At 51.4% G+C, this 25,743-nt stretch overlaps 1 protein-coding gene across 1 annotated transcript; it reads left to right on the plus strand.

The window, feature by feature from the left end:
• Positions 1-929: 929 nt before the first annotated feature.
• On the plus strand, positions 930-24,177 carry LOC119844273 (alpha-1-microglobulin/bikunin precursor). Its single transcript, XM_038374898.2, has 10 exons — positions 930-1,124; positions 3,091-3,233; positions 4,213-4,289; positions 5,047-5,160; positions 5,693-5,794; positions 14,532-14,569; positions 16,392-16,470; positions 17,088-17,255; positions 18,969-19,142; positions 23,989-24,177. Exons 1-10 carry the CDS (start codon positions 1,005-1,007, stop codon positions 24,018-24,020), a joined length of 1,047 nt encoding a protein of 348 aa, XP_038230826.1. The 5' UTR covers positions 930-1,004; the 3' UTR covers positions 24,021-24,177.
• Positions 24,178-25,743: the final 1,566 nt, after the last annotated feature.

Consider the following 25,743-nt stretch of genomic DNA (forward strand, 5'->3'; position numbering starts at 1 on the left):
ATCTCCTGGCTTCATTATTGAAGCCCCCTCACTTTTCTGGACCCTTAGGACAACACTGAGGTGTCGAGTGGCTGAACAGCATTGCTGCAAGCATGTCTCACTGCACCTCCATCACAGCGGCAGGAGGAGACTTCCATCATCCCTGTCAGAGGGGGTGTTTAGGACTCAGCTGGAAGATGCTCGAAGAACACAGTGTTATTCTGACCAGCCTTTTAACTCAGCACTTGTACATGTATATTCTGTCTCAGGGCACAAACAAAAATAGCATCAAGGTTTCTCCTCTGAGTCTTTAGTGGACAGTGGTTCAAATCATCAAAATACCACTTAGTTCAACATGCTTCTCAGTCTGGGAGAGAAGTCCAGGGCTGGACTGAGGTGCACTGGTAGAGCTGCATGTGGAGATCCCAGGGCTGGATCAGCCATGATGGTGGTAGGGGGGCAGGTTGTGGGTCAGGACTGAGAGGCATTGGCAGAGCTGGGCATAGAGAGATCCCTGGGCTGGAACAAAGTGCACAGACAGAGCTGTGAGGAGCAAGCTTTGTTCTAGCCAGGACAATCAGTCCCTCATTTTCCAGACACTTGCATTCACACAAAGCTATTTGACAGTGACTGCTGCTAACAACATCTAAAATGCTCCTGGTTGTTGTGTTAACCCCGTTGCTGCTTCACCAGAGAAACCATCTCATTTCTGTTTTACAGCAAAATAGGCCATCATACAATGTGAATTGGTCAGCCACCTGAAAGGTGCAAGCAGTTCTGATGGCACAAGCCCCCCAGCTTGGTCCAGAAGTCTCCATTTCACTGAGCCTGCACTATCTGGATCCCTCAGGGCTGCGCCCTCTGTTTGATTGGCTGCCTGGGATGTACTCAGACTTGCTCTGCCCACCCACGGCCATTCACCTCTTGCCGTGGCCAGGGGTTTGGAGTTCACATTTTGCAGCATCCACTTTCCAGGGCTGAGTCGGTCCATTCTGAAGCTGAGGGGCACAACCAACCTCGGGGCCATGAAGTTCCAGGGGTTCGTCTTCCTTCTCTTTCTTGCCAATCTGCCCACAGCCAGAGGGAGCCCGACTGGGAGCCAAGTCCAGGATATCCAAGTGCAGGAGAATTTCGACCCTGAACTGGTAACAACTGTCTAGCGCTTACATTAATTCTCAGGAGCAGATTAGAAAAGTGAAGTGTGTTTTGTCTCTAAAAATGCCAGTGTTTTCAGTCATCATCTCAAGTCCTCTTCCAACAAGAGCTGGGCCAGAGCTGGAAAGGTCTCGCTCTGATCCACATAATTAGGGGGGTACAGAGCTAGGGTGCTAGTGTGGATGCACCTGTGATGAATGCATATTGGGATAGGTGCTGCATATCACTGAAGGCACCCTGATAGGAAGGGCTTAAGTATGTGCAGAGGGGAAGTGAATGAGTGTGTGTGATATAACAGATATGGGCAATGCACCTTTCCCATGTAGGGTGCCCATGTACATGGCTGTGGGGCTGTAGGATTTGTATCAGACAGGGAACAATTTGCTATGTGGAAAAGAATCCGCATAGACTGCAGTGGGAGCAACCAGTCAAGGGAATCTGAGGGGAAACTATCTTGTGGGCAGAGCTGTCACATGAACTGGTGCCAGACTCTGGAGCCAAGTGGTCCCCGTCCGATTCCTTTTAAGTAGTGTTTAATAGACAACACTTTTTTCAAAGGCCACCCTGAGAAGGAATCAGACTGCTTACCAGGATGAGCTGTGGTGAGGATGTTAGGGTCAGTGCAGCACGTGTGGGGAAGAGAGCTCTCCATTGGCATAGCAAACCACCACTGTGAGCGGCAGAAGCTGTGTTGGCAGGAGAACCTCCCGCCAATATAGCACTGTGCACACGAATGCTGATGTCATGTAACTTATGTTATTGGGGGGTGGAATATTCACGCCCTTGAGCAACATAAGTTTTGCCGACACAGGCTGTAGTGTAGACATAACCTATGTATCTATCTAGGCCAGTGGTCCCCAAACTTTTTACCTCACGCCCCACCTTACCCCTGTCTGTGCCCCTCCTGCCAGAGCCAGGACCGGGAGTGGGGCTGACGCTCTGGGATAGGGGCAGACATGGATAGGGATAAGAAGGCCAAGGCTGGGGCTACAGCCGGGGTTGGGGCCAGGAGTGGAGCCCTGAGGATGGGGCTGGCAGCCAGGGCCGGCCGGGAGTGGAGCCCCAGGTGTGGGGCAAGCAGCGAGGGCTGGAGCCAGGAGCAGAGCTGGGTAGCGCTCCCTCCCCTCCTCCCATGTGGGCTTGCCTGGGCCCCAGCCGCACCCCCCACCCCCAAATGTTCTTCTGCCCAACCCCCAGGGGCATGCCCCACAGTCTGGGGACCTCTGATCTAGGCTTTGTACCTTGCATTAACTACTTTGTCTCTTCTGCTTTCTTCAGCCTTGGCACAAGCTGTTGGTCAGAGACATGGCTATAGGGCTGGCCCAGTGGTGTAATGCGCAGCTATGTGAGAATAAGGATTTGGAGCTTGAGCCCAGCAGGGAAGGAATAGCTAGGATTCAGCAGCAGCTTTCACTGCTGCCCCACTAACAGAGTCAGGAGGCAGTGGGTCTGACACTAAGTTGGGAGGGCAAGTAGAAGTGCATTAGCCAGATATTTCTGGACAACCCACTGAAATAGTGAAATAGTTAATGATAACATTTAAATTGCAATCATTAGATTTTGGAATTCATATACCTTGGAGATGTATGGGGTAGCTCACCCCTCTTAGCATTGTCATTGGTGCAGGCTGGCTGAAGACCCAGGCAAGTCAGGCACACTCCTAAAGCTTGCTGTGCCGCCAGAAGAGCTGGGACCTGCTCATGAAAAGCCTATAACCCCACTGAGGTCCGTGGGATTTGTAGGGGCTCAGGCCCAGACCCTCAGAGCTATTTGGGCATCTAAGCTGACTCTTGGTGCCCCACAAGATCAGGCTCATCAGTAGTTTGCAATGAAAGTTTAAACTCTGCAGAAAACCCTGAAAATTCCCCAAATCCTCAGCAGAGGTGGAACGTCCCTGGCCGGCCTGTCTGGGGTGCAGGGTGGGGCAGTCACAGGCTGTGCTTTTCTTTCTCCTAGATATACGGGAAATGGTACGATATTGCCACTGGCACAACATGCAACTGGATGAAGCAATACAAGGATAAATTCAACATGGGCACACTGGTGCTGGGACCAGGGCTGACCAGTAATCGGATCAGCACCACCAGCACCAGACTCAGGTAGGCTCCCAGGAACTACTGTTCCCCAGTTACCCAAAACATAGGTGCACAACCCGGATGTACTGTGCACCCAGGAGACTCAGAGCTGCAGCTCCCTTCAGTGGGCCTGACTTTCAGAGTTTCTGCTCCCTGCAGGTCCTACTGGCTTCAGTTGGATGGTCCTGAAAATCAGGCCCATTGCGATTCAGTATTGCAGGGGGTCCGCTTACATACTGCCGGCTGCAATGATGGACACATTGCTCCCCCGGCTGTGCCTGAGATTCACCATCTACAAAATGGGGGTATCACTAAACAGCCTATTCAGGAAACCCTTTGAGCTCTGGGGCTGAAATGAGAGAAGAATCTGGGCACAGCGGGAAGGAGTCAAAGGAGAAATTTAACTCTGAATCGCAGGCATCTCTTGGTTGGAATTACACCCTGGAAGGAGGGAATGGATTTCAGTGGAAGTACAAACATTCAAACCACCCACGTGATTGTCAGGTAGCCCCTGAACAGATACACAAGTTGATTGCAGAGCTGTTATCTACTCCAGCTGAGGAGCAAGTCCAGCTTTGACTAATGCTGATGTTACTGGAGGTGCCTGGGACCTTTTGACTTGGTAGCATCAGAAGACGCTTACACAGGCTCCTCCCTGCTTCCAGCACCAAAGCCTAAAAAGCCTTAAAATGACAGTACAAAATAAAAGGAGGCAAAACTGCTTGGTACTGTCTCACTATGCTAATCATGAAGGGTCAAATCCTGCTCCTTCTTTCTCATCTGTGGAGGCCCAGGTCCACCAGACTCATTGGGACAGAAAGTGAGGCGGGGGGAGTTGAAGGTCTCTTGTGATGGGTGCTAGGGTGGGGCAGGGCCAATGGATCCACTGCCTTAGGGGCCTACAGTGCATCACTTGGCAGTGACTAAAGAACTCTGGTGGCCCGTGATTGGAGTGGGACTGGGAATAGCTGCAGTTATTAGAGGTTTTCTCTCCCCTTCCCAGGCAAGGTGTCTGCACGCAGGTTTCTGGAGAGTACCAAAAAACCAACATACCTGGAAAATACACCTACTATAATCCCAGTAAGTGTGGAAAGGACAACTCTGCTTTTCTCCTAGAGCTGCATGTACTTAGAACCATTGGATGCAGAACTTGATATAAAAAAAGAAGGGACAACAGCCCAGCTAGGATGGAATGAAGGGAAGGAAAATGCAACCAGCCACCTGGGAAGTAAAGTCTAACATGGAAATCTAGTAGAGACTGTGAAACAATCTCCCAGTGGAAGTGGTAAAGCTCCGTAGCTTAGGACATTTAAATCCAGGCTTTGGGATAAAGTCTGAAGAAAGTAGTGGAGGGGCCAATCCTGTTCCAGATCTCTTCCTCCTCTAACTTTGAAGATCCCGGAACAGCAGTCGTAATTAAAAGAGCCCTGTCAGTTTCTCTTTTGAATCAGTTTAAGTTGTTTGTAATCACCCATTGTTTTTAACTCTCTTAGATGCAGTGAAGTTACCTGGGTATAAAATGAGAGTAATGCAGCAGTGAATCATGGCCAGTGAAATAAGGTCAAGTGCAGCACATACACTGTGTGGGGTAGCCTTTGGGCCCTGCAAGGATGGTACATTCTCCCTGCAGTGAGGCCAGGTTAGCTCAAACTGTGGTTACTTCAAAGCCACCACGGTTTAGGCAGAAGCAGCCAGGTTCAGCAAATAGCACAGGCTAGGACCCTGGCCCAGCTGCCTCATTTCATCTAGCCCATTTTCAAATGGCAGATTATCCCCTATTCACGTCTGTTTAGAGAATTGCCCACTTCCAGCTGTGTGTTTATTTCCTTTTCTGCAGGCTGGGACGTGACCATCGACTCTTATGTGGTGCACACCAACTATGAGGAATACACCATCATTCTAATGCAGAAGAAAAGTAGCTTCGGACTGACCATTACAGCCAAACTCTATGGTAGGTGTCTGTGACCATGGCATCTGGCTGTGGCATTAGCAAAGCGCTCAGGCCCCAGCATCCATCACGGGGTGACAGTGAGGCTGTTGCCCGGGTGCTGTGTGATCTGACCTGTGTGAGGCTCCCCACCTGTTCCGAACTGGAGAGTCTGGCCCAGCCCAACTTTGGTCACAGTCCCCACACAATTATCCCCCCAATTATGGGTCATTTGGTCTGGCTTTGGCAGGGTCAGCTCAGGAGAGGCCCAGGGCTGGGGTGTCAAGGGTTGTATCTCATCAGGATTGAGGTGCAATACAAATATTGGTCCTTACAAGTACTTGGCCACTGCTGGGGATAGGCTGATAGAGCAAAGGTCTGACCTGGTACTCTAAATGGTTTGCTCCACACACCGAGTTGGGAAGGGGAAGCTTGCCCAGAGTGGGCCTGCCTTTAGCTACAGGAGCTTTGTGGGAGGGAAGAGGAGGTGGGATTTCAAATCCACTCCAAACCCATACACCACTCACATATCTGCTGAAGTTTGGGTTCTCTCCAGGCAGGAGCCCGGAGCTGCGAGAAGGCCTTATTATGGATTTCAGGCAGTTTGCTCAGGAGATGGGGATTCCTGAGGACTCCATCTTCATCATGATTAACAAAGGTAACCCATCTATGATCAGATGTCACTGCAGGGCGTCCCTCCTCCCCTCAGCCTCAGGCACGCCCATGATCTCTATGTTCTGTGACTTGCCCAGTCTTCCCAGACCACACTCCAGCCCGATAGCAGGGAGGGAGAATGCAGCATGGCTGTGTGACGGGTTCCCCCCAGGGTACCACCTGGAACTGGGGTACCACTGAGTTTACCTGACCCACAAACCTGGGTTCATTTTACACTGTATTGCTGTGGCAGGCCCTCAAGCGCCCTCCAACACACATACAGGTAGGGACCCACCCAGCTGCAGCTACACACACATGCTGAGATCTAGGGATTCTCTGCATGGGAAGGCTCCGCAAAGGCACCTCACAGTTCCTAAGGTACACGCGCTCCCCCCTTTGGAGTGTAAACCCAAAATTATACCATCTTACACAGGGAACTGTACAGCGCAAGCTTATGAAATTTATTCCCTCCCTCAATGTGGAGGAAGATATGCAACAGCTTACTGCCCCCAGTGATGATTCCCATACACTGATTTTAGACAAAAACAAAAAAAAGTTTATTAACTACAAAAGATAGATTTTAAGGGATAGCAAACAGATCAAAGAAGATTACCTAGCAAATAAACTAAAACACAATCTAAGCCTAATATACTAAAGAGACTGGATGTCAGTAGCAAATTCTCAACCTAAGTCTTGTTTTAGGCAGTTGGTAGAGATTCTTGAGGGCAAGCTACACTTGTTTGCAGCTCAAAACTCCAGGTATTTCTTTCACACGCTACAAATCCCTCTAGCCTGGGTTCAGCCCTTCTTCCCTAGTCCAGTCTTTGTTTCTCAGGTGTTTCCAGCAATCTTCTTGGGCGGGGAGTCAGTGAAGAACCACAGTTGTGTCACTCCCCTGCCTTAAATAGCTTTTGTATATGGCGGGAACCCTTTGTCTCTTAGTTCCCACACCCAGTCAGTGGAAAAACACCGGTATTTCAAAATGGAGTCCAGTACCAGGTGACTTGGTCACATGCCCCTGTTGGGACACAGCAGACATGACTCGGAGGCTGTTCGTAGCATCCTCAGGAAGGGTCCCCAGGAAGGCTCCCTGATGGGAGATAAGCACCTTCTAAGACAGAGCTGGACAAACTACGGCCCACGGGCCACATCTGTCTCATGGCACCATCCTGCCTGGCCCTTGAGCTCCTGGCCAGGGAAACTAGCCCCCAGTCCCTCCCCTGCTGTCCTCCCTCCCCTGCAGCCTCAGTACGCTGTGCCATCAGCACTCTGGGTAGTGGGGCTGCAAGCTACTGATGGGCAGCATGGTGGCATGGCTGGCTCTGGCTGGGCAGTGCAGCTCCAGTCATAGAATCATAGAATATCAGGGTTGGAAGGGACCCCAGAAGGTCATCTAGTCCAACCCCCTGCTCAAAGCAGGACCAAGTCCCAGTTAAATCATCCCAGCCAGGGCTTTGTCAAGCCTGACCTTAAAAACCTCTAAGGAAGGAGATTCTACCACCTCCCTAGGTAACGCATTCCAGTGTTTCACCACCCTCTTAGTGAAAAAGTTTTTCCTAATATCCAATCTAAACCTCCCCCATTGCAACTTGAGACCATTACTCCTCGTTCTGTCATCTGCTACCATTGAGAACAGTCTAGAGCCATCCTCTTTGAAACCCCCTTTCAGGTAGTTGAAAGCAGCTATCAAATCCCCCCTCATTCTTCTCTTCTGCAGACTAAACAATCCCAGCTCCCTCAGCCTCTCCTCATAAGTCATGTGCTCTAGACCCCTAATCATTTTCGTTGCCCTTCGTTGTACTCTTTCCAATTTATCCACATCCTTCCTGTAGTGTGGGGCCCAAAACTGGACACAGTACTCCAGATGAGGCCTCACCAGTGTCGAATAGAGGGGAACGATCATGTCCCTCGATCTGCTCGCTATGCCCCTACTTATACATCCCAAAATGCCATTGGCCTTCTTGGCAACAAGGGCACACTGCTGACTCATATCCAGCTTCTCGTCCACTGTCACCCCTAGGTCCTTTTCCGCAGAACTGCTGCCGAGCCATTCGGTCCCTAGTCTGTAGCGGTGCATTGGATTCTTCCATCCTAAGTGCAGGACCCTGCACTTATCCTTATTGAACCTCATTAGATTTCTTTTGGCCCAATCCTCCAATTTGTCTAGGTCCTTCTGTATCCTATCCCTCCCCTCCAGCGTATCTACCACTCCTCCCAGTTTAGTATCATCCGCAAATTTGCTGAGAGTGCAATCCACACCATCCTCCAGATCATTTATGAAGATATTGAACAAAACGGGCCCCAGGACCGACCCCTGGGGCACTCCACTTGACACCGGCTGCCAACTAGACATGGAGCCATTGATCACTACCCGTTGAGCCCGACAATCTAGCCAGCTTTCTACCCACCTTATAGTGCATTCATCCAGCCCATACTTCCTTAACTTGCTGACAAGAATGCTGTGGGAGACCGTGTCAAAAGCTTTGCTAAAGTCAAGAAACAATACATCCACTGCTTTCCCTTCATCCACAGAACCAGTAATCTCATCATAAAAGGCGATTAGATTAGTCAGGCATGACCTTCCCTTGGTGAATCCATGCTGACTGTTCCTGATCACTTTCCTCTCCTCTAAGTGCTTCAGGATTGATTCTTTGAGGACCTGCTCCATGATTTTTCCAGGGACTGAGGTGAGGCTGACCGGCCTGTAGTTCCCAGGATCCTCCTTCTTCCCTTTTTTAAAGATGGGCACTACATTAGCCTTTTTCCAGTCATCCGGGACTTCCCCCGTTCGCCACGAGTTTTCAAAGATAATGGCCAAGGGCTCTGCAATCACAGCCGCCAATTCCTTCAGCACTCTCGGATGCAATTCGTCCGGCCCCATGGACTTGTGCACGTCCAGCTTTTCTAAATAGTCCCTAACCACCTCTATCTCTACAGAGGGCTGGCCATCTCTTCCCCATTTTGTGTTGCCCAGCACAGCAGTCTGGGAGCTGACCTTGTTAGTGAAAACAGAGGCAAAAAAAGCATTGAGTACATTAGCTTTTTCCACATCCTCTGTCACTAGCTTGCCTCCCTCATTCAGTAAGGGGCCCACACTTTCCTTGGCTTTCTTCTTGTTGCCAACATACCTGAAGAAACCCTTCTTGTTACTCTTGACATCTCTTGCTAGCTGCAGCTCCAGGTGCGATTTGGCCCTCCTGATATCTTTCCTACATGCCCGAGCAATATTTTTATACTCTTCCCTGGTCATATGTCCAACCTTCCACTTCTTGTAAGCTTCTTTTTTATGTTTAAGATCCGCTAGGATTTCACCATTAAGCCAAGCTGGTCGCCTGCCATATTTACTATTCTTTCGACTCATCGGGATGGTTTGTCCCTGTAACCTCAACAGGGATTCCTTGAAATACAGCCAGCTCTCCTGGACTCCCTTCCCTTTCATGTTAGTCCCCCAGGGGATCCTGGCCATCTGTTCCCTGAGGGAGTCAAAGTCTGCTTTCCTGAAGTCCAGGGTCCGTATCCTGCTGCTTACCTTTCTTCCCTGCGTCAGGATCCTGAACTCAACCAACTCATGGTCACTGCCTCCCAGATTCCCATCCACTTTTGCTTCCCCCACTAATTCTACCCGGTTTGTGAGCAGCAGGTCAAGAAAAGCGCTCCCCCTAGTTGGCTCCCCTAGCACTTGCACCAGGAAATTGTCCCCTACGCTTTCCAAAAACTTCCTGGATTGTCTATGCACCGCTGTATTGCTCTCCCAGCAGATATCAGGAAAATTAAAGTCACCCATGAGAATCAGGGCATGCGATCTAGTAGCTTCCGTGAGTTGCCGGAAGAAAGCCTCATCCACCTCATCCCCCTGGTCCGGTGGTCTATAGCAGACTCCCACCATGACATCACTCTTGTTGCACACACTTCTAAACTTAATCCAGAGACACTCAGGTTTTTCCACAGTTTCGTACCGGAGCTCTGAACAGTCATACTGCTCCCTTACATACAGTGCTACTCCCCCACCTTTTCTGCCCTGCCTGTCCTTCCTGAACAGTTTATAACCATCCATGACTGTACTCCAGTCATGTGAGTTATCCCACCAAGTCTCTGTTATTCCAATCACGTCATAATTCCTTGACATCACCAGGACCTCCAGTTCTCCCTGCTTGTTTCCAAGGCTTTGTGCATTTGTATATAAGCACTTGAGATAACCTGTTGATCGCCCCTCATTCCCAGTATGAGGCAGGAGCCCTCCCCTCACAGACATTCCTGCCTGTGCTTCCTCCCGGTATCCCGCTTTCCCACTTACCTCAGGGCTTTGGTCTCCTTCCCCCGGTGAACCTAGTTTAAAGCCCTCCTCACTAGGTTAGCCAGCCTGCTGGCAAAGATGTTCTTCCCTCTCTTCGTAAGATGGAGCCCGTCTCTGCCCAGCACTCCTCCTTCATGGAACACCATCCCATGGTCAAAGAATCCAAAGCCTTCTCTCCGACACCACCTGCGTAGCCATTCGTTGACCTCCACGATTCGACGGTCCCTACCCAGGCCTTTTCCTTCCACGGGGAGGATGGACGAGAACACCACTTGCGCCTCCAACTCCTTTATCCTTCTTCCCAGAGCGACGTAGTCCGCAGTGATCCGCTCAAGGTCATTCTTGGCAGTATCATTGGTGCCCACGTGGAGAAGCAGGAAGGGGTAGCGATCCGAGGGCTTGATGAGTCTTGGCAGTCTCTCCGTCACATCACGAATCTTAGCCCCTGGCAAGCAGCAGACTTCTCGGTTTTCCCGGTCAGGGCGGCAGATAGATGACTCAGTCCCCCGGAGGAGAGAGTCCCCGACCACCACCACCCGCCTTCTCCTCTTGGGAGTGGTGGTCGTGGAACCCCCAACCTCAGGACATCGCATCTCATGCCTCCCAACCAGCGGGGTCTCCTTCTGCTTTCTCCCCCCAGACATATCATCTGGTCCACTCTCCGCAATGGTACCTGTGGAGAGAACATGAAAGCGGTTAGTTACCTGTGTCTGTGTTACTGGAACCCGGACATTCCGCTTACCTCTTCTGGAGGTCACATGTTGCCAAGCTTCTTCACTGGCCTCTTGGCTCCTCTGTGCAACCTGCTCTATATCTTTAGAGCTTTGTGCCCCTAGAAGCCTATCCTGAGTTTGGTCCAGAAAATCCTCAGTCTCTCGTATACAACGCAGGGTCGTTACCTGTTGCTCCAGACCTTCAATCTTCTCTTCCAATATGGAGACCAGCTTGCACTTTGTACAGACAAAGTCGCTTCTGTCCTGTGGAAGAAAGACAAACATGGCACATCCAGTGCAGGTCACAATAGCTGAACCCCCCCCTTCCATATCACCTACCTACTATGAGCTTCCTCAGAGACGTTGGCAAGATGTAAGCCTCACTGGGCTCACTCCAGGCGAACTCCCAGGCAAACTCCTGCTGTGAGCTGCTCTGCTGTCCCCGCTGCTCCGCTGCCGCTCAGCTCTGCTGATCTGAGCGGCATGGTAAGGAAGCAGGGATCAGGGGGGTTTGAATAAGGGGCAGGGGGTCCCAGGGGGCAGTCAGGGGACAGGGAGTGGTTGGATAGGTGTGGGAGTCCCGGGGGGCCTGTCGGGGATGGGGGTGTGAATAGGGGTTGGGGCAGTCAGGGGTCAGGGAGCAGGGGGGTTGGATGGGTGGGATTCCGAGGGGCAGATAGGGGCAGGGGGTCCTGGGAGGAGGCGGTCGGGGGGGTTGGATGGTTAGGGGGTTCCGAGGGGGGCAGTCAAGGGGCGGGAAGTGGGAGGGGGTGGATAGGGGGCAGGGGCCAGGCTGTTTGGGGAGGCACAGCCTTCCCTACCCGGCCCTCCATACAGTTTCAGAACCCTGATGTGGCCCTCGAGCCAAAAAGTTTGCCCACCCCTGTTCTCAGATCTCTTGTTTTCCCTACTGGCCCTTCCCAGCAAGCCATCTAGACTGATTGCATTCTGTCCAGTGGGCATTCCCCAGATGTAAACACATCTGTAATAGATGCATAGACAATATTTCTAACTTCAGATACCAACATGATACATTTCAGAGTAGCAGCCGTGTTAGTCTGTATTCGCAAAAAGAAAAGCAGTACTTGTGGCACCTTAGAGACTAACAAATTTATTAGAGCATAAGCTTTGCATCCGATGAAGTGAGCTGTAGCTCACGAAAGCTTATGCTCTAATAAATTTGTTAGTCTCTAAGGTGCCACAAGTACTGGTTTTCTTTTTGCAACATGATACATGCATACAAATAGGATAATCACATTCAGTAAATCATAACCTTTCCAATGATATCTCACAGGCCTAATCTTGCACAAAATACATCATAATTATGCCATAATCATATCATAATTGTTACTATGAAGACTATGGGGTGTAGAGCCACAGGCAGGTCAGAAGAGCAGAGCAGTCAAGGGCTTGAAGGGATGGACAAGAGGCAGGAAAGTGGGAGAAAGGAAGAGAGATCTGTGGTGAGTAAGAAGTAGCAGAGAGGAGCTGTGTGGAGACAAGGCGACTTGGCCGTCTCTGAATGGATCAGGCTCCCAGGCCCCACACACCTTCAGCTACAATCCAGAACAAAGCCGCATGATGGGCTCAAAGATGCCCAGATGCTGTGGTGATGGGCACAGGTTAATTAGATGGCTGCAGGCCTCCAAGAGGCTTAGGAATAGTGCACCCCCAAGCAGCATCATTTCCCACTAGTGTGGAGAATGGGAACCCTTGTCACCATTCCCAGCCCTGACGGGTCACCAGCACCCTCGCTTGTCGCTGGGTGATTGCCCAGCTCCTGAATGCCAGGAGTCCCCTGGGAGGGAGTGGGAGTTCCTCACACTACACCCACTTGTGCTCCCTACCAGTTAGGTTGCATGTGTTTTCACTGACGAGTTAGACTGAATCCCCTCCATGAGCTTATGCGCTAGCTGGCCAGAGAGGTCCCGGGCGAATGACAGTCCACCCACATCCCCCCCTACTCAGCTCATTGCAGCAGCAGCTCTGCTGAGCCCCCACAGTGGAGAAGGAAAGGGACAAGAACCAGGGATTGAACTGTCCATATGGCTGTACCAGGGTGGCTTGCCCCTGTAGGGCTGGAGCGCCACCACTGAGCATGCAATGCTGGGAGGGTGAGTGCCTGGGGAAAGTAGCAAGAGGCTGCAGTGGGGGAAGCTGTTGCAGAGTGTGATGAAAGGCTTCTGCAGAGAGGTGCCTGAGACCAGGCAGTTGCCCTAGGCCGGGAGCCTGGTAGGAGGAAGAGAAACTGTATATTGGGAGGACTCTTGTGTGGATTTTGAGTTTTTTTTGTAGTTTATTTCATATGAATAACCCCAGTCCCCAAGGAGGAGTCCTTCTGGCCAAAGGAAAACCTGGGGGACGTTTTATTTGAATGCTCCAAGAGGGAAAACTGAGGCAGGCTATCTGTAGTGTGATCCTAGGCCCCAAAGGGGAGCATGGGCTGTGGCATTGGAAGGGCTGAACTACTAAGACACAGTCACTCTGCATTTGAATCACTTGATGAGGAGCTCCCTAAGGACACGGGAGGTAACTGCCCTGCCCTGCTTGGCACTGGGGAGGCGTTGGCTGGAGTGCTGTGTGCAGTTCTGGGCGCTGCATGTTAGGAAAGATGTGGATAAATTCAAGGAAGGCTAGAGGAGAGGAACAAAAATGATAAAAGGTTTAGAAAACCTCACCTGTAAGGAAAGGTTCAGAAAACTGGCCCTGCCTAGTCTTGAGAAACAAACACTGAGTGGGGATCTGACAACAGGCTTCAGACATGTTAAGGGCTGTTATAAAGATCAGTGTCCACGAAGGTAGGATAAGAAGAAACGGGGGTAATCTGCAGCAAAGGAGATTTAGGCTGGATGTTAGCACAGTGAAGCACTAGAATAGGTTAGTGAGGGAGGTTGTGTAATCCCTGTTTTTGGAGGGATTAAGAATCGATTGGACAGACCCCATCAGGGATGGGCAAGGGTTACTTGGTCCTGTCTGGCTGGATGTGATGGTCTCTCCAGGTCCCTTCCAGCCCCACACTTCTCTGGTTCTATACACTGAACTACCCCCATCTGCTCATGCCAGGCACTGTACAGCTATCGCCGTGTGGGCGGGCTTGCAATTTCAGGGTGATGCGATCCAAACAGAAGTGTAAGCGTTGGGTGATTGATGGGTGAGTAAAAGGCCAGAGGGGAAGGTGAAGAAATCAGATATTCTATGCAGGAAACTCTCCTGATGGGGGCAGGCAGGGTAGGTCTCGGCCTTTCTGTTCATGTGCTATTTGGGGACAGGGCTGTATTGACACAGATACGCAGCACAGTCCATGAGAGCCTTGCCAGCCTATTCCCTAGCAATGCCTGGTACTAAAGCCTGGGGCTGCCTTAACATCTGTCACATAGGTCTTGGGGTAGTGGGAGAGAATCCAAGGGCCCAACCAGCTGCACCTGCCCATTCCTCCTGCCCTCACTCCACCCACTCTTGCCTTTGCCAGTTCCGTGTAGTTCATACTCAGCCCCCACCAAGGGCCATGGAGATAGCATGGAACAATGGTGGGATTCCTAGGCTTTGCTCTGTGTGCAGACCTTGGGGGAGCTTGGGGCCTCCTAGAAGTCCATAGACAGAGTGCACATGTGTCCTGCGATGATAGAGGCAAACTGGACAGAGTTGGGCAGGCCAGTTAGGAGTTGGAAACTGTTGGAGAGGCAGCTCCTATCTCCCATCTTACTAACGCTCTCCTGTCCTGTCCCTTGGTGCAGGTGAATGTGTTCCCAGTGAGACCCAACCTGAACCCAAGGTGAGTTGCGGGGCTGGAAGGAACCTCACAAGATGAATTTCCTGGGTCTTCAGAGAGTTGTGCTGGAGTGTTAGGCATCTCTCCAGAAAGTGCAGGCTGGATTTCCACATTCATTGTGGTAACCAGGCCACTGGATTAAGGGGGGTGCATGCTGCTCAGGCTGGCAGCTCTTCAGAAGGGCCCAGCCTGGCTTTCTCAGCCACCTTGGGAGATGGCCCTTCACCAGCACTGACGTCTCTTGATGTGCTTGTATCTGTGATGACAGTAGACCTTGTAAGGAGCCTAGGGTACAGTGGAACGAAATGGGCACAAGGGATTAGCTTTTAAGCCGAGGCAAGACCCCATGAAGACTCTGCTTTGTTACATTTGATTTTACATTAATGTTCCATGTTTGGTGCAAGTAGCCAGTTCTGGATCCGGGAGGCCCCCCCATCCACCTATGTGTCCCACCTGGACTCAGAGGCACCCTCTTTGAAGAGAGAGAAGGCATGTCAGTATCTGTGGCCTGTTTAAATCTTAAGGCCAAGCCCTCAGCTGGGTAAATTGGTGCCAACAGCCCTTCAATTAGTCTCAGCTGCAGTGGAGGTTATTTGTGAGACACTTGCTCAGTAGGACGTGGTCTGAGACCACTAAACGCATGGCATACAGGGGCTATCAAATGGCCAATAACTTTTAGGTGACAAGAGGCGAAAGGCTTCATGTCCCATTACCTGTAGCAGGAGTCCAGCTCCTGCGAAATCGCAGGATGACCTAACATACTTTTTCACATAACACATACTTAGTCTGTGGAACTCACTGCTACAAGATATCACAGAGGCCAAAAGCAGAGCCAAACTTCACTGACTGGCACTGTGACTCCAGGTCATGCCACTTGGCTTGCGGGTCCTCTCAAACGGGGCACCCAGTGCAAGCTGCAGCTTTTTGTTCTACGGACCTGGTAGCCTGTTCCTACGGGTGCACAAACTTCTTTGCCTGATGGACGACAGCTACTTGCTTCTTTACTGACTGGCGCAGTTCGGGTTGGCTCCGTGGGTATCTCTCTGCAGCACAGTGGCTGTGCTAGCTCTGCTCAAGCTGAAATAGCAGCATGACCACTGTGACATGGATGGACTAGCTGCATGAGTGCAGTCCCATGTGTCCGCCAGGTACGTACTTGGACAGCTGGCTGGAGCCCACCCGCCATGAGCAGAGCAAGCTCTGGTACATCTACCGGAGCTGGGATGGACACCCCCCAGCTGTCCCCTCCTCCCCCCGCTGGTACATCTGCCGGAGCTGGGATGGACACCCCCCAGCTGTCCCCTCCTCCCCCCGCTGGTACATCTGCCGGAGCTGGGATGGACACCCCCCAGCTGTCCCCTTCTCCCCCCGCTGGTACATCTGCTGGAGCTGGGATGGACACCTCCAGCTGTCCCCTCCTCCCCCCCCGGTACATCTTCTCGAGCTGGGATGACACCCCCCCAGCTGCCCCCCCTCATACATCTACCCAAGCTGGGACTGACACCCCTCCCCCTCCGCCCAGCTGTTCCCAGGGGTGAAGAGGGAGCGAAAGCTGCAGAAAGCTGCAGAAGCTCTGTTAGAAATCCCAGTGATTTCCTGGGCCCATCCTTCACTTGGGAGAATAAGTTCTGCCCATGGACCTGCTCCTCTTGGGCCTGCTCCCGCTCCCAGCAGGGTTGTGTGTCCCTCATCTTATAGGCCTGGGGAACGTCTGCGTTCATTGCCATCCTTGGAGAGATGCTGGGACTTATGGCTCACGGTTGTTCCATTGCATAGTCAATGGAAACTTATTCACCTAATGGACTGCTCTTTCTTCTGTGTGCAGAGGGCTCGGAGAGCTGTCCTGCCCGAGCAAGAGGGCTCAGCTGCAGGTCCCCTGCCACCACTCAGCAGCAAAAAGGAAGGTCTGTACTAAGATGGGGTCTCTGCACGGTGGGGTGGGGTGGGATGAAGTTATCACCACACTCTGGGGATGGCTGGAGTACTCCCACTGGAACTCTTCTCCTTCTGCCTGGAAAAGGGAAGGCTGTGCACAGACCTCAGCAGAAGCAGAAACACAGAATAAATTCATGTTGAAAACCTCAATTTTTACCTGTAATAGCTTTCCTAGGCAGCCAGGTGCTATCACTTTAAAGTCTCCTGCCTCGAGACCTTCCAGGGCTACTGGCAACTGCAGTGTGGCCATCAGAGAGCTGGGATTCTCTGCCTTTTCCTGTGAGACACAGCTCCCTATGCTACAAACCTGCCCCTAGTTCAGGACTGATCATTGCTCCCCCTGCCCCACAGAGCTGGGTGATCTCCATGGGAAATCCCACAAGTAGGGGAAAGCAGCACATGGAAATGGGAGATGTTTGAATCTCCTCAGAGGTTTGGGGGTTAGGCTATGTCCCCGGGGAGATGGCTCAGTGGGCAGAGGGAAGGGGACACGGCCATGTAGCCCCTGGACGTCACTATCGCACACCATGTGGTTCTGTGGGTGTAAAATGCAGCTCACTAGGATCAACCCTCTTGATGTGTTCAGATTTCTGCCGGCTGAATAAAGATGTGGGTCCCTGCATGGGGATGAAAGTTCGGTTCTTCTACAACTCCTCTTCTATGGCCTGTGAGATCTTCCACTATGGCGGCTGTCTTGGGAATGGGAACAACTTCCCTTCGGAAAAGGAGTGTCTTCAGACCTGCAGAACCGAGGGTAAGAGGTGAAGCCCTATAAAGTCCAAGCAACCATCTGTGCAGTCCCTGGCCAGTGCAGGAGGGGCAGACTTTGCCATCCCTCTGATCTGTGGGCCCCCAGCCTTCTGCACCTCCTGTGTGGTCAAGCTTCCTGCTTCAAAGCTCTTTCTTGTTCAAGTGACCCAGGCGCCATGCGGGGGGGAAGTGACATGTTCATGTGCTGCCAGTGTGGAGGGAGCACGGCGCAGGGGGGACGGCTCTGAGAAATCAGCCAGGGGCCAAAATGAGACAAGACAGCATCCGTGTCCAAGGCCCAACTGCAGGAGGTGACTTGAAAATGGAGAGGTAGCTAGAACTGATTTTTGTGATTCAGGGGCCAAAGCAAAAACCATCCATTTTGGATCCAACAAAACGATTCCTTTGACCCAAAACGAAATTATTTTTGGTGTTTCTTTTTGGGTGGTTTTCATCTTTTGTTTAATATTTGCTATATTTCTAAAGGAAACAGTTTTAAAATAAAACTCAAAACATTTCATACTGAAATGGCTGAAACAAGTTGTTTTCTAACAATTTTTTCCTTTTCCTTTTTTTGGAGGCTGAAACTATTCACTGAATTCGACCCAAATTTGCAAATAGTTTCAGTGCCCCCCAAAATGCATTTTTCAGTGAAATTTACTGTTTGCCAAAAAAATGTTGCCCAACTGTGTCTGTTTGCCATAAAAGACCTGACCTGGTTAACTTCCCAAGTCTCCCCCCTGGATTACCCTGGGGCCTTCAGCCACAGCTATCCCGAACAATCAATATAAGATACTCAGCCGCAGGGTGGGCTTTGTGTCTGGGTGGGCGGCACAATGAGCCTAATCTAACAAGCTCAGTGGTGAGCCTGGCTGATTGCAGTCAGGGAATTGTGGGTCTGCCCTTGTGCCAGTACACCAACTGCTGCACTGTTGTGATGTCTTGCACCTTTCCAACCTCTCTGCCCTGAACTGCTGCACTTGGTTCAGAGCAACTCTGGGAAATCTGTTCCAGTCCATCTCTGTGGAGTGAAATGAGGGGATGGAGAGAACATGCCTAGATACTACAGTGATGGGCTCTCTAGAAAGGCCTCAGGTCTGGGCTACACCCGCTGTTTTGTCCCAGTATAAGTGTGCTGGTCAGGGGTGGCCTTTTTTCCTGATATCATTATAATGGTACCACCTGTAGTGTGGGGCAGTGAAGAGTGGGGTACAGGTGCTGTACACTGCTGTTACTCCCATTCCCAGGCCAGGGCTACACTACACATTTTGCCAGCAGAGCTCTGGCAAAGAGGAGTGTGGATGCAACTTCTATGGGTAGAAGAATCCTTTTGCCAGTATAAGCTCTCCAAGGGGGCTTTGGTGGTCTGGCAAATTCCTTGTACAGGACCAGCTATTCCAGTACAAACACATGTATAACTGCTTCCACAGAGTGTGTGTGGGGAAGAGGGGGCATTGTGCTGGTTTACCTAGGCCAGTGCAGTTAAGCCCTACCACTCAGGTACAGACAAGCCTGCCCCTGACAGCCCTACTCCTCTCCTCTCCCACCAGATATGCCAGCGTGGCAGATGCTGCTGCCTGCCCACTGCATGCATCCTTTTCCCTCCACTGGCTCTCGGTCCATAACTGGGGGGGGGGGGGGGGAGAGTGGCAGGTCCAGGCCTTGGGCCTGGGAAGAATGGTACTGCACTTTCTCCCCTCTTGTCTCTTTCTCCCAGCGGCCTGCAGGTTACCCATAGTTCCAGGGCCCTGTCAGCAGCCAGTGATGCTCTGGGCCTTTGATGCAATCCAGGGCAAGTGCACTACCTTCAACTATGGAGGCTGCCAGGGCAACGGGAACAAGTTCTACACAGAGAAGGAGTGCAAGGAGTACTGCGGGGTCCCAGCAGACGGTACGGCTCGCACGGTACTATCACAAAGCTAACTCTCCTGCAGCAGCCATCGGCTCCGGCCCTCTCGGCCCAACAGCATTTGCAGCTCGGGGAAGTTGGTTCTTCCAGGAAGGACGTAACATGACACCGCAGCAGACACCCTCTCTCTACCCCCTCAGCCCTGCCGCCAGATTCTCTTGCTTCAGGCACTGGCTTCCTCTGGGCCCTGGGGGTGCTCAACACCCCCCCACCCCCAGGTCCATCCCAGGCCTCCCAGGGACATACTGGCTGCTTCCAGGAGCTGCCTGAGGCCGGAGTCTGCACCCTGTACCTCCTCCTGCATCCCAACCCACTGCCCCAGCTCTGATCCCCCTCCTGCACCCAAACTTGAGCCCGGAGCCCCTCCCCACCTCCTCCTGCACCTTGAATCCCTCGGTCTCAGCCTGGAGCCCCCTCCTGCACCCCAAACCCTCATCCATGGCCCCACCCCAGAGCCTGCACCCCAGCCAGAGCCCTCACTGCCCCCCCTGCACCCCAAACCCCTCATCCTTGGCCCCAGCCGAAGCTCTCACCCCTTCCTGCATGCAACCCCTGCCTCAGCCCGGTGAAAAATGAGCGAGGGTGAGGGAGACCGAGGGATGGAGTGTGCGGGGCCTTGAAGGGGCGGGGCAGGGTGAGGCAGGGGGCAGGACAAGGGTGTTCGGTTTTGTGCAAATAGAAAGGTGGCAACCCTACTGCCAGTGGGTGCTAAACACCCACTCATTTGTTTTCGTGCTCCGGGGCTGGAGCACCCACAGAGTTGGTGCCTGTGCCTCTCACGTCCTCTTTCCTGCCCTGCTCAGAGGTGCCATGGCTGCACACGGGTCTCCCCCTGAGGTGAAAATCCTGACACCTGGGCCCCCCTTTTCTCCCCTCAGTTGCCTATTGTCTTTTGCTTTGCCTGCCCCCTGCTGGTGTGTGAGCAGAGTTAACCATTTGAAACCATAACAAGTGCTTGGCACTAATGTTGCATCAGTGACTGGGAAGTGAGTGATCATGCCCTGTGATAAAAGCGGGAGCCATGCCTCGTGGTTAGCGCAGGAGTTGGTGCCCAGAGTCAGAACCAGAGCCAAGGGTCAGAGCCGAAGTCACCTGGAGTGAGACAAGGCAGGAGCAGGGCTGGCAGTGAACAAGAGCTATCACGGTCGGGAGCAAGTGCTTTGAGCAGCCACTAAACTGCTGCTGCTGGGCTTAAAACTGGTCTGCTGACTTTTCTCATTGGCTACAGGCCAGCTGCGCTCGTTAGGTTACCCGGAGACTGGCTCTGTGGCAGGCCCTGCTTCCGGCCATGCAGCACTTTTCACCAGTCCTTTACATCTGTGGAGAATAGGTTGCTTCTTTTTAATAGGAAGGGAAACTGAGGCACACCACAGAGACAGGCTAGTGCCAACATTATCAAAGCTGGTGCCTACAGTTAAGTATCTAAATCCATATATAAAAGCCTGGATTTCAGACACCTTGAGTCCTTGCAGCTCCAAGTAAAGGCAACACGCTGGAAAATCTGGCTGGTTCTATTCACAGTGTGCCTGGTATATGGCTCTAGGGCAGCGGTTCCCAAACTTTAACAACCTGTGAACCCCTTTCACTAAAATGTCAAGTCTCGTGAACCCCCTCCTAAAAATGAATATTTCCAGGGATTTTCTCCTTTACCTGAGTATAAATTATAAAAGCAGTGATCTTGGAAATATAAAATTTGTTTGACGTGCTTATTACACACTATTTATTATTAATTTAGCATTACAGTATTTTTATTACATTATGCAAATGGCAACACTCTTCCCAGATCTCACTTTCGTAGCTTGTATCACTTTGAATAAGCCTGTTATAAGACGAGGCTCCTAGGTTTCATCAAGGAGTATCAGCTGTGAAACAGCATGAAGGGATTTAAGAAGCCAACTCAAAGAGTTCCTCCTACACAAGCATTCAGGTCTTGAGCAGTCCAGGCAAATGACGCATGTTCCAACAAAGCTTAAACTTGTTCTTCATAATCATTTTAAAAACAATACTAGCTGCCTATCTAATTTTAAAAACAGCAAAAAAATCCACCTCCCTTTCTATTTCTTACAAGGAGTCTTGAAGTTTAAATCTTCTCAGTGTGATAGATATGCTTGCTTTGATCTGCTTCGCTCTTGGAAGTCCAGAGACTCCAGGCTGCTGGCCCCATGCTGCCCGGGGTCCCTAGGGACAGCTCTGTTCGCCATTAGGGAATTTTTTCCCTGAGAACCCCTGTAACATTTCACAAACCCCAGTTTGGGAACCACAGCTCTAGGTGCTCACTGCAGGCACCCACCTTGGAAAGTTTTCAGAGTAGCAGCCATGTTAGTCTGTATTCGCAAAAAGAAAAGGAGTACTTGTGGCACCTTAGAGACTAACAAATTTATTAGAGCATAAGCTTTCGTGAGCTACAGCTCTCTTCATTGGATGCATTCAGTGGAAAATACAGTGGGGAGATTTATATACACACACAGAGAACATGAAACAATGGGTTTTATCACTGTAAGGAGAGTGATCACTTAAGATGAGCCATCACCAGCAGGAAGGCGGGGGAAGAGGAAAACCTTTTATGGTGATAATCAAGGTGGGCCATTTCCAGCAGTTAACAAAAACATCTGAGGAACAGTGGGGGGTGAGGTGGGGGGGAGAAATAACATGGGGAAATAGTTTTACTTTGTGTAATGACCCATCTACTCCCAGTCTCTATTCAAGCCTAAGTTAATTGTATCCAGTTTGCAAATTAATTCCAATTCAGCAGTCTCTCCTTGGAGTCTGTTTTTGAAGTTTTTTTGTTGAAGAATAGCCACTCTCAGGTCTGTAATCGAGTGACCAGAGAGATTGAAGTGTTCTCCGACTGGTTTTTGAATGTTATAATTCTTGATGTCTGATTTGTGCCCATTTATTCTTTTACGTAGAGACTGTCCAGTTTGACCAATGTACATGGCAGAGGGGCATTGCTGGCACATGATGGCATATATCACATTGGTAGATGTGCAGGTGAACGAGCCTCTGATAGTGTGGCTGATGTGATTAGGCCCTATGATGGTGTCCCCTGAATAGATACGTGGACAGAGTTGGCAACGGGCTTTGTTGCAAGGATAGGTTCCTGGGTTAGTGGTTCTCTTGTGTGGTATGTGGTTGCTGGTGAGTATTTGCTTCAGATTGGGGGACTGTCTGTAAGCAAGGACTGGCCTGTCTCCCAAGATCTGTGAGAGTGATGGGTCGTCCTTCAGGATAGGTTGTAGATCCTTGAGGATGCGTTGGAGAGGTTTTAGTTGGGGGCTGAAGGTGATGGCTAGTGGCGTTCTGTTATTTTCTTTGTTGGGCCTGTCCTGTAGTAGGTGACTTCTGGGTACTCTTCTGGCTCTGTCAATCTGTTTCTTCACTTCAGCAGGTGGGTATTGTAGTTGTAGGAATGCATGATAGAGATCTTGTAGGTGTTTGTCTCTGTCTGAGGGGTTGAAGCAAATGCAGTTATATCGTAGAGCTTGGCTGTAGGCAATGGATCGAATGGTGTGATCTGAATGAAAGCTAGAGACATGTAGGTAGGAACAGCGGTCAGTAGGTTTCCGATGTTGGGTGGTATTTGTGTTTTCCTAAGTGACTTTCTTGTGGTCACTTGAGTCAGTGGCAGAAGCAGGAACAGAACTTAGGTATCCTTTTGGCTAGTTCCCTACTCTAGCCAGTAGGCGCTACTCCCCTCTGCGGTGGTCTTGAATGCGTCAACAGCTCTGCTACACGATGCACTTAGCTCTGAGCTGCTATTGGCAAATAGGTTTTCATTAACCACTTGGCTTCTGCCTCCTGTCACAGGTACATCCCAGATCTGCCAGGTACCCAGCCCAGTGCCAGTATCTCAAGGGAACGTTGGCAGGCCCTGCTGAGCTCTGATGGGAAGAAGGACTAATTCTGGGGTTATATCCTGTGCCACCTGTGTGGGTCAAGGATTAATGAAGCCATGTCTGTGATGGAGGGGAGGGTCTTGCAGCTCACCTGTTCCCCAAGGAGTATACCTTGGGCTTGATGAGGGCACCAGCCACTGGAAAGCAGCTATGCTATTGCTCAGGAGTTTCACTTACATAGTGACTGTCAACCTGCTGCTGCTATGCCTTTCTGCAATGGAGGCCCTGTCATGCAGGCCTTGCTCTCCATGAGCTCAGAGTGTTTGGCCTAAGTAGGGAATGTAGAATCTGCCCATGTGTACCTGAGCCTATGGTGATGGACCCCTTAGAAATTCCATAGATGAGAAAACAATGAAGACATTCAAAAGGCCCCGAGAAGCATTTGGAAGGGACAGTGACTGCTGCAGGGTACAGACTCTGTGGCTGATGGTCAGGCTGATCTCAATAGGCAGCAGTATTATCCTACACTGCAGCCAGGACCAGGCTTCCTGGCACAGGCTGGCAGATAGGTGCTAGGTCTGCTTGAGCTAGCACATTAAAAATAGCAGGGGGGCAGCTTGGGATAGCCACCTGCGTCTGTCTCTGGGGATCCGGGCAGTTTTGTAGTCAGGTGGCTGGCCTGAGCTAATGTCTGTGTGACCTCTGGTGACACTACTATTTAGCACACTGGCTCAAGCAGAGCTAGTGTGTGTGTACCCATGCTGGGAAGCACCCTCCCAGGGGTTGCAGACCTGTGACCCCGCTGAAAGAAATTGTTTCCTAATTCTATGTCTGTATTGATCGAACAGTTCTGGTGTTGGCGGGACTGCAGTCGCTGTGATCTCCATGGCTGCCTGTCCAGCACTCACACCATGTGCATGGTCACGGCCTCTGGGAGCGTGCGCAGCTCTGTGCATAGCTTGTGGTGACACGTTTTCTCTCTTTTCTTATAGGAGAGGAGGAGTTTCTGGGTTTGTCCAACTGAAGGGGACCCAGGGATGGGGAGTGACAGCTGGAATCGCTAAAAAGCCCCAGCAGGGGGCCCCTGCTAGGAGAGCATTTGGAATAATGTTTGTGCTGATTGTGTGCAGATCAGGTACAATGAACAGGAAACCTCTCTCAAATAAACAATGATAAATGAGCATAGTGTGTGTGCACACATCCCTTGGGCTTTCTTCTTGGTCTTCCCCTTATCCCATCACCAAGATGTGTAAGCATCTGCCACCATTAGCTGTCCAAGGCAGCACTAAGAGCCACCAGCTCCCCATCTTCTTTGATGCAATCCATCCATCACTCCCTTTCCCACAACCCTCTCCTGCCATTCTCCCTTCACCAAGTCCTCTGCAGCCAGCAAAGTCACACTTTCTGGTCTTTATCTAACCTGGCCTGGTTTCGCTTCCAGCCTTGCGCAGCATTTGATGCCTCCTGGAGAACTTGGAGTCAGATTCTGTTTGAGTGTCTCCTTAGTTTCCTGAGTCTCTGCTCTTTGATGGACCTGGAAACGTTAGCATGAAACCAGGACCTGTGTTTCTGAACAGGGCCTACACCTTTCTGGATTCAGGCTTCTTCCCATGGTCCCGAAGTGGGATGTTCCAGGCAGGCAGTTCTAATTTAACAATGGGGAATAGGCCCGTAAGAACCCCCAGCGCTTGTTTTGAAGAGAACTCTGATTACACACTTGATGAACTAAGAGAAATGGGGGGTGGGAAACACAGAAAATGTGAATGAGAAGCTGAAATTTGGAAGCTAAAAGTCTTGGGTCCTCCAGTTCACCGGCTCCCTCCTGGGTGCAGCATGGCTGGTGGGGACCCCAGGCATTGAAAGCTTCTGTGCAGGTGCTCGGGGGGGGGCAGGTACACACGGCAAGTCACCCTAAGCCGTTAGTTTGCAATGGTTAGTGCCATGATGCAGCTGAGGTCCAGTCCCATGGGGCTCAGGGTTGGCTCCAAATAAGGGATGCAGAACATTTCCCACCCCATGGTGAACAATAATCTGGAACAAAAATCAATATCTCTTAAAGCCACTGTTGAAGGAGAGACTGTGGGCTGAGGTCCCTAATTGCCTCTTCAGGCCCCGAAGCACAGGCTCCAACTCCATGGGTGCTCCAGGGCTGGAGCACCCATGGAGAAAAATTAGCAGGTGCTCAGCACCCACTAGCAGCCAAACTCCCCTCCCTTCCCCCCCCACTCCCACCCACTGGCGACCCGACCAATCAACTCCACCCCCTCCCTCCCAGCGCCTCCTGCTCGCTGTGATCAGCTGTTCCATGGCATGCAGGAGGTGCTGGGAGGAAGGGGGACGGGGCACACTTGGGGGAGGGGATGGAAAGAGGTGGGGAAGAGGGAGGGTGGGGTCTGGGGGGAAGGGGTGGAGCCGGTGTGGAGCTGAGGGTGGAGTGGGGGCAGGAAGAGGCAGAGCAGGGTGGGAGGAAGGGGTGGAGTGGGGCTAAGGGTGGAGTGGGGACAGGAAGAGGTGGGGCAGGGCAGGATGGGGGCTGGAGGAAGGGGTGGAGTGGGGGCAGGGCCTGAGGCTGAGTGAAGGTTGAGCACCTCTGGGGAAAATTAGAAGCCGGTGTCTCTGCAGCGCTTTGTGCTCTTGACATTCGATTACCAAGGGTGTTTGTGGAATCGCCATCTAGAGAAGTTTCTAAGAACTGGTTTGACAAACACCCGTCAGGGATGGGCTAGGCCGGAGGTTCTCAAAGTTCA

This window comes from Dermochelys coriacea, chromosome 16, assembly GCF_009764565.3.
Source record: "Dermochelys coriacea isolate rDerCor1 chromosome 16, rDerCor1.pri.v4, whole genome shotgun sequence".
Taxonomy (NCBI): domain Eukaryota; kingdom Metazoa; phylum Chordata; order Testudines; family Dermochelyidae; genus Dermochelys; species Dermochelys coriacea.

What these genes read in the sequence shown, in the direction of transcription:
- LOC119844273 (XM_038374898.2), top strand. Translation starts at nt 1,005, where the DNA reads ATGAAGTTCCAGGGGTTCGTCTTCCTTCTCTTTCTTGCCAATCTGCCC. An exon ending in CATTACAGCCAAACTCTATG is followed by an intron (nt 5,161 to 5,692) that starts GTAGGTGTCTGT and finishes GGTTCTCTCCAG; the next exon opens with GCAGGAGCCCGGAGCTGCGA. An exon ending in ACTCAGCAGCAAAAAGGAAG is followed by an intron (nt 16,471 to 17,087) that starts GTCTGTACTAAG and finishes TGATGTGTTCAG; the next exon opens with ATTTCTGCCGGCTGAATAAA.